This window comes from Rhipicephalus microplus, chromosome 4 (assembly GCF_043290135.1).
Source record: "Rhipicephalus microplus isolate Deutch F79 chromosome 4, USDA_Rmic, whole genome shotgun sequence".
In the NCBI taxonomy this organism is placed as follows: domain Eukaryota; kingdom Metazoa; phylum Arthropoda; class Arachnida; order Ixodida; family Ixodidae; genus Rhipicephalus; species Rhipicephalus microplus.
This window is the reverse complement of record NC_134703.1, coordinates 9,596,673-9,616,795: the sequence shown is the minus strand read 5'-3', so window position 1 is coordinate 9,616,795 and position 20,123 is coordinate 9,596,673. Positions and strand designations below refer to the sequence as shown.

The 20,123-nt window shown below is 44.6% G+C and overlaps 1 protein-coding gene across 1 annotated transcript in view; it reads left to right on the top strand.

Annotated features, from left to right (window-relative positions):
• The window catches only part of LOC119171524 (atrial natriuretic peptide receptor 1-like), a 642,832-nt gene that overhangs the window by 610,552 nt on the left and 12,157 nt on the right, over positions 1-20,123 (top strand). Inside the window, exon 21 of the mRNA XM_075892142.1 lies at positions 9,598-9,689. Within this exon, the coding sequence (XP_075748257.1) occupies positions 9,598-9,689 (92 nt within the window). The remainder of the gene's footprint in view (positions 1-9,597; positions 9,690-20,123) is intronic.

The following is a 20,123-nucleotide window of genomic DNA, read 5'->3' as shown; positions in this document are numbered from 1 at the left end:
CACAACGTTATGAGGTGAAGATACATGATGCCGCACATGATTTACGTGCCATGATTATCATGTTTGAATGTGCCGTTTACCTTCGCCATCTATTCACGTCACGTTATACCAAATTTAGTATAAGTCGAGCTAGCGAAGCTGCCTCGAGCACGCTATGATGGTGGTATGTTGTCATGTTCTTACATGACACGCGTGTCAGGATTATCATGTTTGCACCAGTCATATATTTCGTCATCCATTGACGTCACGTAACACCTAATCTGGTATATGTGGAGCTAGCAAAACGGCCGCGAACACATCATGAAGGGCCCAATATACTCCAATGTTGCGTTCACACGCGCAGACCAGACCCTGTTACGTAGGCTGTGGTTGGGCGTTGCGTTTACCAACGCCCACGCTTTCCGCATTGGGACGGCCGACACCGCAGCCTGCGGCCACTGTGGCAAAGAGGAAACAATCCAACATATTCTTTGTGACTGCCTAGCGTATAGTAAACAACGACTATGCCTTCGCAAGGAACTCAACAAATTAGATGATCAACCTCTGTCGGAGCACGGAATTCTGCAGTATCGACAGGATGCGACTTCACAGAAGAGAGCCCTGAAAGCGCTACTACACTTTTTGCGATCGACCGGCCTTACTAAACGGTTGTAGCTAGGACGCCCTTCCTGTGTGTGTTTTTCGTTTTCTTATGAGTGCGCGTGCGTTTTTTTTTTTTTCTCTATCTACCCCCTCTTTCTTGCCCCTACTTCCCCGCCCCCAGCGCTGGGTAGCAAACCAGATGCTAATATCTGGTTAACCTCCCGGCCTTTCCTTTCTATCTCTCTCTCTCTCTCTCTCTCTCACGCGCGCACGCTGGACACATTGACGTTACATTAGCAAAACGCGAGCACTCTAAAGTGTCACGTCAGGCGCAACCCGCGTCCATCGGCGCGGCCCAACGGCAACCGCTGCGAAATGCGACATGCTGCATTTCGCGCCAATTCGTTACCCAGACAACACTGCGTCTCCCTCTTTTCGTGACAGAGAGACGCCGGACGCGCTGAAACGCGCATGCGTCAAAGCAGCGCAGTGCGGCGCGCGCCTGCGAGTATATGGCAGGGCCGGCACCTGGCGTGGCAACGCCGGCGTGATGTGACGAAATGAACGCCGGCGAGCCCGCGCACCGCGTCACGTCCAAATGTATTGGCGCCTGGACAGTGCCATGTAGTCATTGTCATGTTTGCACCAGTCACATACCTTTGTCATCCATTGGCGTCACGTATACCAAATTTGGCATATCTGAAGGTGGCGAAACGACCGTGAGCCCATCATCAGTCTGGCATGTAGTCATGTTGTTACATGACACGAATGTCTTGATTATCATGTTTGGATGTGTCATTTGCCTGTGTCATCCGTTCGCGTCGCGTAATCCGAGTTTAGTACATGTGAAGCTAGCGAAACGGTCACGAGCGCATCATGAGCATAGCATGTAGTCATGTTGTTACATGGCACGCATATCAAATTTATCATGTTTGCACCAGTATCATACCTTCGTCATCGATTCACGTCCCGTAATACCAAATTTGGTATAAATGAAGATAGCGAAACGGCAGCGAGCGTATCATGAGCCTGGCATGTAGTGTAGTCATGTTGTTACATGACACGCATGTCATGATTTTCATGTTAGAATTTGTCACTTGTGTTTGCCATGCAATCATGCCATACCATACCAGTTTTGCAACATGCCATGTGATCGAAACCACCGCAAGGGCTGCAGGACCATCAAATGTAAATCATGACATTCATGTCGTGATTCTCATTTGATGACTTGTCAAACATGTTCTTCATACAGTCATGTTATGCCATACCAAGTTAGGTATCGATATCATCATCGAAACGGCCAGGAGAGCTAAACGTTGTTGGTGGCTAGACAGACAGACAGACAGACAGACAGACAGACAGACAGACAGACAGACAGACAGACAGACAGACAGACAGACAGACAGACAGACAGACAGACAGACAGACATACAGACTTTCATTTCTTTGTGCCCACACCAACCTCATAGGTGATTGTTAGCGTATTATTTCTTACGGGTAGCCTTGAATCACATCTATCTGGCACGTTTTGCCGCAAAACTTGTTAGCGTAACCGTAGATCTGTTATGGCAATCGCAGTGACTCGCATGCCAGTAGTCATATTTATGTAGAAAACAGCGTGCATCTGAACTGCTCACTGAACTCTGTATATTTTGTTCCTCGTTTGGAAAGTATTTTCTGTCCTTCTCGTTTACGTTCCGCGTACGACAGCCGCAGCAGTTCACTCTAGCCGAAACGACAGTTAGGCCTAGGGCCATACTTCGTGTGCCACAGTCGTTGTGAAGATCGTGGATATTCAGTTAGAAAGAGTTTAATAACCGTTAAAATGTAGTTTTGGTTATAACTGACCCATATGTGGTCATGTTTTCACCTTCGACTACACAAACCAGAAGCTAAAAACACCGAGATCGGGCATTTCAGCGGTTAACTGCTGCCGGGGACATGCGGATTTTTGTGGTACGAGCCCGAACGACTCACTGCTGGAGCAGATTGGTCTCTGATTATGAGACTGATACTACTGTCATACTGTGTTGCGAATTGTCAGTTCTATCGATTTTCTATCGATGCCGCTTATGAAATACATTGACGAAACTCAGTCACACTTCAAGTAAAGCGCACCCACGCCAGGGGGGAATAGATGGGCTTCAGCCTTCTCTCCCTTATTTCTCACCCCCCCCCCCCCTCTTTGCGGCCCCCAAGAGAAAGCGTAGTCGAAACACTATGAATAAGTTCTGTGCCTCCATGTCCCCTGCAGACACACAATTGTCAGTGCCCCCCCCCCCCCCCCACCTCAGCGAAATCTTGGCGGCGCCCCTGGCCCGCGCGCGCGACAGATGATTATTTTAGTGTACTCGTACACCCATTGCCTAACTAAAACTAAATATATATAAGTGTTGCACACAAATCGAAATACCATCATATTGCGTAAATTCTATGCTCGACATCTCGCGATCCAATATGACGTCTTACAGAAAATTCACCGATTGCACCTAGTTTATTCTAATGTGTCGTTAATGTTCCCAGTGTGCCGTAAGCATTGTACAGAAAGACCAGTGCCTCCCAGTGCGCTTTAAGGCCATGTGCTACGCTGTACAGTGCGGCCCAGTGCGTTTAAGAACACTGGGTGACACTGCCCATGCTGTACAGTGTGTCCCAATGGCTCCCAGCACGCTGTAGTGCACTGAGACACGCTGTACAACGTGTCCAGTGTCACCCAGCGCGCTTAAACTCACTGCAGGGAAACACTGGGAGTGCTGTTTTTTTTTTTCAATAGGGAAGTTTATGAGCCGGGAAAAAGCCACGGCTTGATCAGGACTCTACTAAAATGGCACATCTTTTTTCGAGAAGATGAGTGAGGGGGCGTGCGACCTCTACGAAGTATCTGACGAATCGTCGAAAATATGGGCACAGGCCCACATACTTCGAACGTGCTCGGCCCAAGTTGGTATACGGGAAAAATCGAGGACAGCGCGAACTTTCTCGGGATCGGGGCTGATGCCGGATGATTCCACGGGATAGTAATTTGGCGATACCCTAAGTGGAATTCCGAAGATATATGAGTTGGAGCCTGGCCGCAAGAAACACTGAAAGAATGGATTAAGGTCACTTGAGGGGAGACTCAAATGTTGGGGCAAACATAATCATGTCGTCCAGATAACACTGGCAGATAGGCCATTGTAAGCTTAATATAATTTAATACTTGAAGCTGCACAAAAGCGTGTCCATTGTCCTCTCGAACGTGGCCGGCGCATTGCACAAGCCGAACAGCATTACCCTGAACTGGTAGAGACCCTCAGACGTTACAAAGGCGATGTTCTGACGGTCGAGGTCGTCTACGGCGATTTGCCAGTAACCAGAGCATAGGCGTATCGAAGAAAAATAGGTTGCCCCATGAAGGCAGTCCAGGGCGTCATCGATACGAGGAAGGGAATAGACATTTTTTTATGGCATGAAAAAAATTCAGGTCCGTCTGGGTGTTAACTAGGACGTTGCGGGCGCTCTCAGGTCAGGACAGATAGGTCTAACCTTTCCGCCACATCATGGACTCGGAGTTCCAATAGCTGCGTCCTCAAATTTGTACTGCGTGGCGCAGCATCCCACTTGGACGATGTAACGTTTTCAACCCGTAACGCAGGGCTCTGTCTGAGCTGGCAAGGTCTGAGCAAAGCACGCATGTGTTTCACGTATGAGTTTCTGGATAAATTATGTGGAAGAGTGCGGGACTGGGATATGCTCCAACCTGCAGGAATCTGAGCGTCGATGTCTGAAGCCTGTCCAGTTTATTATGCAATGTGGATACTTTCGCCTCCTAAGATAAAAGTTCTTAACAAGTTAATTGTACGTCGTTGGGGGATCTTTGTTGTCCAGAACCTTATCGCCACGCCGTTCAGTTGCTACGTGGTCGACGACTCCTAACGTAGCTCTGTGGGCCATCTCGTTGAGATTGGATGGAGCGCCATCGATTTGTCCCATGTGAGCTAAGAACCAGACGATTGTGTTTTGCTGTACATACTTCCTTATTTCGCAAGATCCGCAAGGCGCATTCGAGATGATGCCTCTACTGAATGCCCGTACTGCTGATCTTTAGTCACTGTATATTGTTGTTCTCCCGTCGTCTAGCAGAGCCAATGCTATTGCGACCCGTTCGGCAACCTCAGGCGTTGTTGTCGAGACCGAGGAAGAGTTCGTAACAATGCCATCTTGATCAACAGTGACTGCAATGAATGCTTTTCTGTTTGGGTACCGTGCAGCGTCAACGAAACAGCAACTCCGGGCATGTGCATGGGCACTCTCCCGGAGGGCTCTAGCCGTAGCCTGTCATCGGCCTACATTGTATTCATGGTGTACATTCCAAGGTACGGGTGCCACGGTAATGCGCTCTTTTTTTTTTTTTCAATGAACGCTGCAGATGTGGTATTGATTTCTGTCGGGTTACTCCAAGCTCTTCAAGGATGGTTCTCCCGGCACTGGTGGTAGAAAGTTTGGTGAAATGCGCTCTCTCTTGTGACACAGCTATCTCTTCCAGCGTGTTGTACCCACCTAGGTAAAGCAGCCTCTCCAAGCTCATATACATGGGAAGCTCGAGGGCTCTCTTCACCACTTCTTTTATAGGCGAGTTCAGTTCGTCCTAATCCAACGTCTGATATTTGTGCATTGCCGCTCCGTAGGTGACGTGACACATTACGAAAGCATGCACCAACCTGATGAGGTTGTTCTCGCATAGTGCTTGCTGCCGGTTAGCAACCCTTCTTATCAACCTCAGGGCGCTGTCTGTTTTTCTTGTAAGCTTCCTTTTTGTGTACTTAGTTTAAATACCGAAAGTCTCCGCAGAAACTCCAGGTATCGCCTTTCTTTTTAACTAGGACTACAGAGAACGGCCACGCACTCGAAGAAGGCTCAATGATGCCTTTTCTTAGTATGTTGTCGATCTTCTGTTGGATAAATTCTTCTTGGACGTACTGTTGGATAACCGCTGGGACCGCCTGTGAATGGAAACTGCATCACCAGTATCTCTACAGTGTTTGACTTGCGATGTTTGTTCTAAGTGCCTACCGTCAAAGCCAAATATGTCCGAGTAAATCGTACGGAGGTGACTGAGATCCAGTGACCAGAGACGGCAACAGGTCTGAGGCAATCATCTTGGTTACGTTGTTGTGCAGCGTAGAATATGTGGCTGCGTCGGTACTATGTGGGTTCCGGGCATGATTGTAACCAGTTCAGGTGACACCAATGAGATCAGGCTCTCGTGTGATGGTGAGAGAGTGGCGATAACAATGCGTTGTGGTAAGACTTGAGGGCTGAGTTAGAAGTTCAGAAGAAGGGCGCACGTCTTGTTAGCTGTAACAGTTAAAACGGTGTACGGAGAGCAGACGTTGCGGGCCAGTAAAATAACGGGAGAGGGAGAGACCATGTAATCTCCACCTGGCACACTGGGATATGATTCAACAGTAGCACAAGTTAGGTCTTGTGGTGGGAGGCGAACAAACTCAGCACATGAAAGCTTGCTATGAACCCTCTTAGACGCGTCGGGGACACATTGGCCCCGCTATATTTCGTAAACAAAGAAAATGAGGACGTATAATATTGAAATCATCTATTGAGCGACATAAGTTCGCTTCGATAAAATTTTGGTTGAAAGCGTGATTGGGTTTTTATTCTTTTTCTCAAAAAATTGCTTTTTTGAAAAAAAATTTCTTTTTAAACTATTTTTTCTTCTGTTAGGCTGCGTCTAGCAAATAACCTTTCGCAGAGATTTTGAAAATATATTGTTCTATATTGTCCCTTCCTTTTGAAATTGTTGCGTGAAATAAGAAATGCGCGAAGGCGCATCAAAGATACCAAACTTTTTTTTTTTGACCTACCTTACCACTTTCTCAGAATTTTTTGGTTCTCCAGACAACTTAGGGAAAGCATCGATGTAATTCACTGTTATGCATATTAAAACAAGAAGAAAAAAATTCTACACAACGATTACAGTGCGCATTCAGTTCGTCTGCGAAATCGGGATATGTTTTGGCAAGCAATAGCTAGACGCGCGCGCCACCACTTTCAAATATTTTTTTTTTTTGCGCGCTGGGACCAGTTTTTTGAAAATAAAGTTTTCGATTCCGTGCATCTCGAGTATGCCCACATAACATATAAAAAAAGTCGGCAGATCCCACGCACATGGATATTGACGTTATGCGAAGCATACGAAGAGAAGGTGACCATGTTGCAATTTTTTTATTGAGTGACACGTTATAAAAAATCGCTAGAGATGTGTCAAAATGTTGCACGCACAGACACATGCTGAAGAGTTGCAGATGTCTATATAACCAGTTGTTTGCACTTGCGCAACGACGCCAGCTGGAACATGTGCATTGGCAACATCAGAAGCTGATATGAAGCGCGCTGATGTTCGCGAGGATGCTGGACCTGGACACTGCCACATAAATTAACTTCAGAGCATAGCCATTAACCACAATTGACGTTAACCCGACGAGCCGGCTGTATCAAATGAGTACATATGTAATGTTTATAAAATGGGGTAGGCAGCACTGCAACCACTATTGGCGTTTCGGAAAGTTAGCATCTTTTTGAAATGTATTTCTGAGACCATGCGCAGCTTTGTAGTAAAACGCTTCATTGCCACGCAGAATGCTTAGGTTCGATTCCAGCTGGGACCCTGGCATTTATTCTTTACACTCGTCGGGTCGACGCTACCGATGTTGGGTATTTTTTAGCGCTCGCGCGTTGAAATAGCCCATGTGTGTCCTCGTCATTCATAGGTAGATACTAAGTGTCAATCACCTGTAGCATATACCCGCCGGTGGGTATGTGCAACTGCCTGGTAAAAGTGTTTGACGACGTACGCGAGGGTATTGTTACATTATGCATGTCTTGACGAGGGCGTCATATTTGTCAAACCATCTTACCATCCCATGCTAATTTTGGTTCACGCCAAGTTAAGGGTGTGACCACCAGAGCACCCAAATGTAAGCGGATAGATAGATGGATAGATAGATAGATAGATAGATAGATAGATAGATAGATAGATAGATAGATAGATAGATAGATAGATAGATAGATAGATAGATAGATAGATAGATAGATAGATAGATAGATAGATAGATAGATTTTAATAATGATATTTATTAATGATATTCCAGACAAAATTTCATCCACCATCCGCCTTTTTGCAGACGATTGTGTGCTTTACCGTCGCATCTCATGTTGCACTGACCAAATTACACTCCAGAATGACTTGTCTAACATACATAATTGGTGTTCGCGGTGGCTATTGCAGCTTAATACACAAAAATGTAAATTCATGCAAGTTTCGCACAAGCGCACTAACTTTTCCTTCCAGTATTCTGTGAACTTCCAACCCTTAACCCAGGTCGACTCCTATCGTTATCTTGGCGTAATAATAACAAGTAAACTAACATGGTCCGAGCACATAGAACAACTAGTCTCCGCTTCAGCAAAATCACTTGGCTACATTAAAGATCGCTTACGTCCTGCCCACCGCAAATCCGAAAATTAGCTTACGAAACCTTCACGCGTACCGAAATTGAATATGCTTCTGCTATTTGGAACCCTCACCAAAATTACCTAATCGACGCATTAGAAGCAATTCAAAGTCGCGCTGCCAGATTCATCACCTCACAATACAGTTCTCGCTTAAGTATTAACAGTATCAAACTATCCCTCAACCTCCCTCCTCTAGAATTTCGCCGCAAGGTCACTCGGCTTTGCCTTCTGCACAAACTATACCATAATTTCCCGTCGCAACGCAATACCATTCTTCTACCTCCCGCCCGTTCATCGCGTCGCCTCTTTAACACTATGTTTAGAGCGCTTACATGGTTCAACTAACGCTTTCAATAAATCATTTTTACCTACTGCCATTGAAGACTGGAATAACCTGCCTGAATGCATAGTGCACGAACAAAACCCCTTAAAATTTAAACAGCCAATCACAAATCACTTGATATGTTAGTTAATTTACAATTGTTGCCGTTTTCTTCCAAGTATATATATATATATATATATATATATATATATATATATATATATATATATATATATATATATATATATATATATATATATATATATATATATATATATATTACCTTCTGTTGACATTGTTTTTTTTATCATGTAGTTCACTTTCGATTATGCTTTGTACCATTGACAATCATGCATCTGTTGAATTGTGTTTTTGTCTCCCCCTGATGTAATACCCCGCAAGGGGCCTTTAAGGGTTCAATTGATGATGATGATGATGATGATGATGGTAACAGACAGACAGACAGACAGACAGACAGACAGACAGACAGACAGACAGACAGACAGACAGACAGACAGACAGACAGACAGATAGACAGATAGATAGATAGATAGATAGATAGATAGATAGATAGATAGATAGATAGATAGATAGACAGATAGACAGACAGACAGACAGACAGACAGACAGACAGACAGACAGACAGACAGACAGACAGACAGACAGACAGACAGACAGACAGATAGATAGATAGATAGATAGATAGATAGATAGATAGATAGATAGATAGATAGATAGATAGATAGATAGATAGATAGATAGATAGATAGATAGATAGATAGATAGATAGATAGATAGATAGATAGATAGATAGATAGATAGATAGATAGATAGATAGATAGATAGATAGATAGATAGATAGATGCGCTCAGTCACCGAAGTCCGCTAAGAAATGCTTGGCATTTAAAAAACCAGACAGAGCAATGATATCGCCCGGATACGCATGTTTGATCTCTCTTGAAATCACCCAGTATTGATATTGATATCCCATGTCAGTCATGAGGTGGCCTGAAATGCATGCGTACCAACGCAAAGAAGTTTTTTTTTTTTCAGAATATTATCCCGTTGCCTGCGTTGTTCAAGAATCCTTATTAGGCCTTCTGATTACAACAGAGTTGTACAATGTGCTCCTTGTTTATGTGTCCGGTGGTTTGCGTAACCTTCGCTTGCTTAATTTGCAGCACTGAAGATTCATGTGAGTCCAGCTACAAAGGAGGCACTGGAAAGGTTCAAGACATTCCGCTTGGAGCTACGGGGCGATGTCGAACTGAAGGTCAGTTAAAGTTCCCAATTAAACTACATGGTATGGTATGCGTACATAGGAAATAATGTAATCCGCTGGATCATAGAACCACTCCTTAGTTTTGTCATATCTAGCTTTCCGGGACACTGACCTACCAGTGCTTCTAGCGGCCATGGCTAGAAGTTCGCGCGAAGTTCAATGGGGCGGGGTCATTTTTCGACAATAAATATTCGTAGAGGCGGAAATTCCAAATGTTCTCAAAGGGACAAGTTTTATGTGCTATACTGCTCTTCACAAATGCAGCATTTTTAACGTTGGGGCTTCCAATTATGTTACCACAACGAATAAAGTTTACACAATTGGGCCCTATGGAAGCCACCGAAATCACAGCTTGTTTTTTGGGACAAAAAAAGCCGTGTAAAAAAACTAGGTGGAAACCTGCAACTTTCTCGAAGACACAGGTAGTACAAAGACTGAGCTTTGATTTGAGCCTGCAATTATGTTTATGCGTGATGAAAAATACGTTCCGAAATGCATTTTTTCTCAACACAGTCGCATCGCCGACTCAAGTCTATGACTATAGTATCTTGATAAGACAAATCTTATAGCCACACACCTGACGGGCGTTATGGGCGAGTTGATTGAGCGAATGAGCGTGTAGCTCGCGCACGGGCAATTCAGCGCGGCATGGGCTCAAATCACAAGATAAATATATCGATTGACTTGTGGGGTTTAGCGTCCCAAAACTACCATACGAATACGAGACGCCGTAGTAGAGGGCTCCGGAAATTTCGACCACCTGGGGTTTTTTTTAACGTGCACCCAAATCTGAGCACACGTGTCTACAACATTTCCGCCTCCATCGGAAATGCAGCCGCCGCAGCCGGGATTCGAGCCCGCCACCTGCGGGTCAACAGCCGAGTACCTTAGCCACTAGACCACCGCGATGGGGCGAAAAAATTATATATCCGCTCTCTGTTTTTAACCTTCTTTTTTTACGATTTTCTGTCAGTGGTTACTGTGCTCAGCCGCCGATCTGAAAGAAACGGGTTTGATCATGACCGTGGCTTCAAAGCAGCGAGTATTCAAAGCAGGCGAGAATCGGAGACTACTTAGATTTAGATGCGTGTACTGTTGCGACGCGCACCTCCGACGACGTTACGAAGGGCGCCTCGAATGTCTCCGCTGCAACCACTGTTTCGAAAGACGGCGACGCCAACACGGTCCCGAAGGCGCCACTGCTTCGAACTCCACCGGAAAGGTCACCTGCCGTTTGGTAGCGTAGGTTTCTCAGCTCGCGACTGCTTCTGCGCAAAGCTGATAGACGAGCGGACGAGACGACGGCGAGTTTAAACAAGGTTTATGTACAGCATATATACAGAGGCGTTACAAATTCGGCACTGGGGCCGACAGAGACACGAAGAGCCGAGCTCTCCTCTCTAACACAGAGGTCTGCTCTAAAATGGGTCTGCTTTAAAAAGGGGTCTCTCTCGACGCGCCGCAGGGCTTCTTTTATACGCCCCGGGTCCAACCCAAAGGTCCAACCCGAAGCGCCGCTGGTCGCGAGGTCAGAATCCTCCAATGAGGGCGCCGCTGGGCCGCGTCCTTCTTTCTCATCGAATCTGGAGAGGCTGCACTGCAGGTGGCTGCACCCAAGGACGAGTGACGTCGCCGCGCATTGCGTCACCCCCCCAGACAGGAAGACGCCGGTTGTTTACTCGACGGGCTCGCTGGCTTCGCTGACTCACTGCACGTGGGTGACAGAAAGGCGCCGCACGTGTTTACGCCGTTGAGTTGTTCGCGTCAGGCGGGCTGGCCTTGACACAGATTGCCTTTTTCAGAGGCACGGACGTCCGCTGTGGACTCGCAGGCATAACAGTACGCAGAGGCATAACTAGGGTGGGGCACAAGTGCCCTGGGCGTCACATGGACGGGAGCGCCGAGCCAGCCTAACATGTGCTCGGGGGCTTCCTGAGGACATAAGCGTAATACTATAGCGCCCCGCGTCCCGTATAAAGGACGCCCCTACAGGTTCAAAAATATTGGACGCATGCCACCACACTTTTCCAACACCCCTTTCTTCACTTTCTTCTCCCTTAATACCATCCGTGAGGCTAGAGACTACTTTTACTAATTAAATATTGCTCATTTCCTTCAGCTAACGAAACACAATATTCTGGCTACCCAGCTAACGATACACAATAGAAGCCTGTGGCTCATATAAGAAAAGAGCCCGTAGCTGCTTGCTCAAAATTAAGCCCATGAAAATTAATAAGATAAATAGGTAGATGTAAGCCTGTTTCCACTTAAGTACGATTTTGATCATGAACGTATGCGTGTCCATGATCATAGAGAAAATGTTCTTTTTGGGGTTCTGTCTTCACTTTATTTGTGGTCTGGCATCTCTTTGTATGTGTGCGCATATATACACATGGACAAATGCAATGATATCGGCGCGGTGAGAGGTTAAACCGTTCTAACCTCCTTCTAGCTTCGCCACTGAACTGATCGCTTGAAATTATTGTTTTATTCTCGTCCGGCCGAAACCACTTTTGTTCATCAACACGTATATAGCCCTAGTGAAAATTGGAAAGGAAGAGCACTGCCCACGGTCTTGTTGCTGAAGAGCTGCGATCGAGAAGCTCTTTACCAACTCACCAGACAAATCAGTCTCCATGCTTGGCGAGTTTTCGTGGGCCGACGTGGAGAGTAAAGGATTAAATGAAAAAGTTACGTACAGGCTTTCCTACAATGTTTCATTCTTATCTTTTCTTCAACCTGAAACTTCTTCACACACTAACAATATTCCCTAGGATTTAACGTCTCAAAATCTCGATATGAATATGAGAGATGCCGTAGTGGAGGGCTCCGAAAATTCCGACCACCTGGAGTTCTTTAACGTCCACCTACATCTAAGTAAACGGGTCTCAAACATTTTCGTCTCCATCAAAAATGCGACCGCCGCAGTCAGGATTTGATCCCGCAACCTGCGGGTTAGCAGTCGAGTGCCATAACCAGTAGACCACTGCGGCGGGGCGTTCGCATACTGCTTTCTTCCATCAAGTTGTGTCACCTCTCCTCATTTTCCTCTGTGTACCGGTACTTTTCCCACGGCACTAATCCTGATCAGCATGCATATAAGGGGGTTGACTATAGGAAATGACGTACCCAAGTAATTTTTTAGAAGGCTTCGAGGTGTTTGCATCTTAATGTAGATTAGGAGGTGTAACGTGTGAACGCACTGTCGCTCCCCAAATTAACATTTGCGTTCCTACTCTGCCGGCAAAGTCGATTTCTCGGAAATGCTTGCATCACGTGATCATTATGTCGGAGCATACGTCGACTGCCAGGCCATGTCTCCAGGGGTGGGCCTCGCACATAATAGCACTAAAGAGATGCAGGAAGTGGAACTGAAATGGCAAATTACCCTGTTGTGATCGTATCCATTCCATTATTGCTGTGAATTCGGCTTTAACGAGAGAGAAAATTGCGACAAACCACAGAATATGTAATATGGACGTCAAAAAAAGTGTGAACAGCGGTAAGTATTAAAAACCGTATACTACGCGCCCTCCAGTCACCAACGTTGATAGGTGCGCATCAGTCATATTTTGCATCACTGCACATCTCCACGGTGATGACTGCATGCACGGCACACACTAGACCGTTGCTAAAGTGCTTGCCGCTCTTCGCGTTCTATATTTCAGGCCCATAGGACCAACATCTCTTAACGTTTCTCGTAATGAGCTCAAACGCAGTCCAGCCGTACTTTGTCGAGAGTTAGTCATCTTGATATCTTGCACATTCATTTTGTTTTGTTTTCTTGCTTTTGCTGTTGAGCATGTTGGCAATAACAGCATTACCCTTACCGTTAGCGTGATAGAAGGAGTTAAGGGAATAGCGTTATCGTGCCGCAAACTTTCGTGGCGCAGAGTGCCTTGTAGTTTAGCGGGATAGCGTTTACGTGCTTCAGCTTTGACAGTAGCGCCATCTTTTGGAGGGTGAATAACTTGAATAACTTGAATAACAGTGAAAAGAAAATAAAACGAAAATGTGTGCCTGTGCCACTGCGCGAAGCAGTGTTGCAAGTGTTTTTGTAAAAATAAAAGTAAATAAATGTGAATGACACAAAAAACGTGAAAGAATTGGTGTTGCTGATTTGTTTACATCGATCTTCTAGTTAGGCCTAGAGACGTTAGAAATGGGAAGCTACCTAAAAACTCACGCTAACTTATCCGTAATACTCGGGTGATCGAATTTAACTGAAAGCAAGCTAAGCCATTTGAAACAGTCGTTTGCTGCAAACGAAGTGGATCTGTACACAACTATGTCAAAATCGCTTAAAAGCATGCGTTCGAAACCACCGCCAAGTTTTATGTACACAATGTAAACAACACTTACACGGTAATGTTAAATCTGAAAAACAGCGTGTGCATGATGAGCGGAAAAGGGTACGTACGTTACTGCCTATGCGCACTTCGATCCCGCTATCCCGGTTAGCCAGGCTATCCCGCTAAGCCATGTGAACCATAACTGTCTAATATTTCATATTAAAAATTTCGAAAATATTTGGACGATGTGTTTTGTTTTGTGGTTATGTATCAACACATGCTGACTGCAGCCGTCCCACCAAGAAATAAAATGCTGTACATGAGTCATAGCTCTGTAGCTCATGACCACACTAATTAAAAAAAATGAAGAAAACTGTGAAGAAGCGAGTCACGTGCGAGCCGCGGTTCATTACTGAGAGGTCTGTGGGCCACGTTTTCGAGACCCCTGGTCTATATAGAGCAACCGAGGGCGGAAATGCGCGACCCGAGAGGACAGCTCATTTCGTAATGCCCCTCTGCCATCTTATATGGCAAATATAAAGAAGGTGTTTTCTTTACAAACATTCTTCCCTGCCAAAATTAGCACTGTTGTCGCAAAATACACAATATATGCGACTACAGGCTTTGCCGGAACGAACTTGTGGATGAATCGTTAGCATTAATAAAAAAGTAGTGACCATAGTATGCATGCATACTGTGATTTACGTAATAAATGTGATTTACGTAATAAATATTTCAAAAATATTTTTATGGTGATGTATCCAAAAACAATAAGAACCGTTTACTTCCCTACTTCATCGTTTTCTTTCATGCGGATGCGTGGAATTTACAAATTTGGCGTGTTTGGTGTAGAGCGAGACGACAAGTGGCCCAATAGGTCCATTTCTTCTGTAAAATTTTTTAACCTTGTGGACTTTTTGTGTGTCATACGATGCGCGGACGTCCAAGGCGGCTTTAGTCCACTGTAGTAAACCATCATTCAATCAATAAATCAAACAAAATATCGCTCATTCACTAGCCCAAAACAGCCAGATTTTTTTTCACATAAAACATTAACAATGACAAGAAAAAGAATCACTGTCATTACAATCATGAGTGACGCGGTAATATATTTGCCCCGGGCGCCGGCCTCTCTAGTTACGCCTCTGCATGTACGTGGGTGTAAATTCACGTGAAATAACCCGAGATGATCGAAAGTTCAGGCACTTTTCATACCCCACAGGCACGTGCGTGCTGTGGGGCGTAGTTTTTCCAGTCCAGTCCTCCTCTACGGCGCACGTCATTAACGTATCGTAGTTTCGGCACGTAAATTATCAGCGATGATTCTTACTAGTGCGTCATATCCCGCGCAACTGTAACTGTGCACATATTTACAAAGGAGCTTTTTTTCAATCAAATCAGTTGCAAGCGGACGCTCTAAGCTATCTCCGTTCCTTTTTTTTTCGTTTATGTAGATTGCATCCTTAATATTTATTCTTTGCCGAAGATTGTTACTTGTTCTTTGACTAAAGCGGTGCAGAATCTTTGCTGTTGTACCAGTTTTTTCTTTTCGAAATGGAGCAAGTAATCTTTAGATGCTTTATTATTTCTTATTACGGAACCCATTATTTTAACAACAGAAGGAGCACCAGGGGTGTCTTTCAGTTAACTGCGGCACCATAACGGCAATTTGTCCTGGATTCGAAGAAAGCATCAGAAAAGCTATTTGTAGTTTAATTTAGCGTGTTAAATACGCATTGTATATTACAGTCTGACGAGTAATGACAGAACCAGCGCAAAGCTTGTGTTGCCAACTCGAGGTTTTATATTGTTTTGTTTTAAATGCGAAGCATTGCTTAGCGAGCTTCGGCGACTTTGAGCGCGTCTATCTATCTATCTATCTATATCTATCTATCTATCTATCTATCTATCTATCTATCTATCTATCTATCTATCTATCTATCTATCTATCTATCTATATCTATCTATCTATATCTATCTATCTATCTATCTATCTATCTATCTATCTATCTATCTATCTAGCCGCTTACGTTTGGGTGCTCTCGTGGTCACCCCCTCAACGTGGCGTGAACCAAAATTAGCATGTTAGGGTAAGATCGTTTGACGAATGTGACGTGCTGGTCAAAACATGAATAATCCGCAATCCCGTCGCTTACGTCGTCAGACGCTTCTCGCCAGACAGTGGCACATACCCACGGGTGGATATGTGCCACTGGTATATAGGTATGTGCCACAGGTGATTGGCACTTCGTATATACCCAGGAACGATGACAACACATATGGGCAATTTGAACGCGCGGTCGTTAAGAAATACCCGACATCGGTAGCGTCGACCAGACGAATGCAAAGAATAAATGTCAGGGTCACAGCTGGAATCAAACCCAAGCATTCTGCGTGGCAATGAAGCATTGTACCACAGAGCTACGTCAGGTCTCGGAATTGCTTTTTCAAATAGGCGATAATCTTCGTGTAACGTCAACGGTAGTTGCAGTGCAGCATACCCAACTTTATAAACATTACATATGCTATCTATCCCGTTGATGCAGCCGTCATGTCAAGCTAACGTCAATTGTGGTTAGTTATCACGCGCTGAAGTTGATTTATGTAGCAGTGTCGAGGGCCAGCGTCATCGCAAGCATCAGCGCTTCATATCAGCTTCTGGTGCTGCTAAAACGCGTGTTACAGTTGGCATCGTTGCGCTAGTGCTAACACCTGGTTATATGAACATATAGGCAGTTAACAGACACACCCTGGTTATATGAAACTCTTAACATATGTCTATGCGTGCAACATTTGCACATATATTTCGCGTCATTTAATGACGTGTCGCTCAATAAAAAATGCAAAACGGTCACCCTCTTTCCGCATGCTTCGCATAATGTTGATTCCCAGGTACGTGGGATCTGCCGAATATTTTTTTTTCTACATGAAGAATGTTCTCTGCTTCGGAACGCAGTGGCGCTTTTGGTCGTTACAATAGACAGATTTAGGATAACGTGCGTAAAGCTTTGAGTTAGCGCTGCTCACCACTGCGCATGCGTTGTACGATAACCTCAAGTGGGTTCCCGTTGAGTGACTGAAATAGCGGGCGATCCCAAGTACCGCAGAGAGAACACTATTCCAAACTTCCTACTTACTTCTCTTTAGAAATAGAGCCATCCTGAGGAATTGCGGACCAAACACCACAGTAGAGTGATAGTAAGAGTTTAACAGTTCAATATGTGCAATCTTATGCCTCGACATTGTTCAATAATACATTACAAGAGAGCTCAAGTGGCTTGACGACCGGGCCTAGAGCTCAAGAAGCCACAAACCTCAAATGAAATAAAATCAAACGAAATTTTATTTCCATCATGTACAATATACAGATGGAGGAAAACTAAAACAAAAATGCTGCCGAGAAGTGGCTTGACTCGTTTTTAGCCCAAAGTAATCTGTAGCATGTAAGTAACAGCGAAGAAAAACAGTTCGCAAACGAAAAGATGAAAACATATGAAAATTCAGTCAAGGTCATACAAAGCTAAAAAGCTTCGAGACATTTGGTGGTGCGTTTGAAGCTGCTAGCAGCTCTGGTGTGATAAAGCCCTCTCTAGCGACATTCTTGAACAATTAGCACTTTGGGAAACTGCCTTCGACTCACTTCCATAAGCGTGGAAAGGATGTATTAAGCGTTACGTACTGGAGGCCTCGAGTCCTTATAGGTAGAAGACGGGGGAGAGTCTAGTCCTGGTCTGCGCTGTGGTGCTGTGTGCGTATACGTCACGAATGGAATCACGTGGTCCCTGTCTTAGTCACCTGATGTTCAAATAAACCTTTCAGCAAAACCCTTCGTTTCATGATGTGCTGGCCTGGTGGAAGAGCCCGGTGAATGTACTGGCCCGGTGGCCGTGTTGCATTTCACTTGAATTGCTTGACGACATCCGACAGAAATACACCTACCACCTTCAGTCGATGAGCACCTTACGTAGTGCGCCAAACTGTATAATGACGTCGTGTGAAATGGGAGGAAACATATAATAATAATATTAATACTAGCAGTATAACGTTCCAAAACAATCATACGATTATGCGAGACACCGTAGTGGAGGGCTCCGATTATTTAGACTACCTGAGGTTCTTTAACGTGCTCCTAAAACTAAGCACGCGGGCCTCAAGCACTTTCGCCTTCGTCGAAACTGCGACCACCACAGCCGCACTTTCTACATTAAGCCATATAATAAATTAACACCATGTTAGTTCGCGCGACTACTCTCTAGACGTGGCGGCCACATTTCTACTGACACAATCTGCTACAATCTCGTGTGCTCAGATTTAGAAGCACGTTAACCACACATCGTCGAAATATCGAGCCCTCCACTACGGTATCTCTCACATTCATATAGCTTCCTTGGATGCCAAACCACCAACAATTATTATAAGAAGTATAACCACTTTCTGTGCATCCAGAAAAGCCCAAGTAGTAGAAAAATCTCGAAAACCACGGAGATGACAAGTTAGCCTATGCTACAAGTTAAAAGAAACCTAGATCTCGAAATAGCGAAAATGGCACCATTGAACTGTCCAGTCAATAAATGTATAACAACCACTTCAAGATATGCCATCGGCTGAGCCTTTCGACATGGTAAAAAATTTGCCCAGCTTTCACAGAGTCGTCAAAAGCTGGGCCGTAGCAGAGGTAGTCGCACTGGCTTGTCTGCAGGCTTGACTAGGCACACGTTCACTCACACACTCATGCACAACATTTTAACGCGATCACATTTCGATTCACGAGGAGTGGCTAGACATCGATCGGGTTCCATTGAGAATCACTTCGCAATCGCAGCACCAGGTAGCCTTTTTTTTTCGTAAATAAGCAATTGGCATAATCTTCATAATGGCTTGGTCTTGATTACGCTGCATCTTAGGTTAACCTAAAAAATTAGCTAGTTAACCAAGTTAGTGTTAGTTAAACTGACTCTTAATTAGTATTAGACTAAGCTCAACACATCTTACCTTATTTTGCTCAGCATAACTATTGACATACAATATTATCAGCTCGGCCTAATTAAGGTTTATAACAGTATGGTTTCATTAGCTTAGTTATTCGTAGCTGATTAGGTTTTACAAGAACAATGCTTTATGAGGCCTACCTATGGTTACATTACTTTAGAGAGGCATAGTGGTTCTTCATTTTGCTTCATGCCATCGCCGCGCCAGCATAATCATGGTTTCATCCTTACGTGGCAAGCCGAACAAACGGCCGGCAATCACAAGAAGGAAAAAAAAAAAAGATTGTTTGGCTGCCTTTTCAAAAGAACCGGTGCGGTCAGACAAATTTTCTTTATGATGCGTCAAATTGTTCATCGTTGCCATAGAATAGGGGAACGATTAGCCTCTTCGACGTTACATCTCGCTGGTCTTATCTCTGTCGCCGTCGATGACGAAAGGCGGCAGACCAAGTCTTGAACTTTTTCCGTTTCTTTTTTTTTTTCTTGCCGTGACAAAATTCTTCAATACGCGAGATATTCAAAAAGGTAAAGGTCACGTGTCACGTGGGGAAGACAGGTGAACTGAACACCGATGTCTGTGAAAGCTGTATTTATGATTACGTTAAAATACTTGAATACAGAACATATATCTTTGTCCGTATAACAATCCTAAAGCTCGTAGTAATATACGCAAGTGTATACGTGTGACCAATGCAAGAACAATTTACGAGGTTGTTGTCAGTGATCGAAGCGCAGTCTTTTCGAGTGGCGATTCCCGGTCTCTGAAGAAGGAGGTGTGTCAACATGCCAAGTGATATTTCGCTCTAATGCTGAACCACTTGTTAGTATATCATGGTAGTCCTACGCCTAGGAAGCTCCTCGTCACAGATGGTTGCAAAAACTGTCACTGTCTGTAATCCGCAAATTTCTGGTGACTCGCCTATGGTGATGGAAATGGGGCAGTTCTTTCATAAAAGGGTCTGTCAACGCAATGTCTTTCGCATTATATTCATATGGTTATTTCTGTACTCAGGAGAGGGAACGAAGCGTAGACACCTTAGCGCTAAAGAAACCAGTTCTGTTCTAGTTTTAAAGAAGACATGTCTTGATACAACGCCTGTTTACAGATTGTGCATCGCAAGCTTCCATGTTTCCCTTTCTGTCGT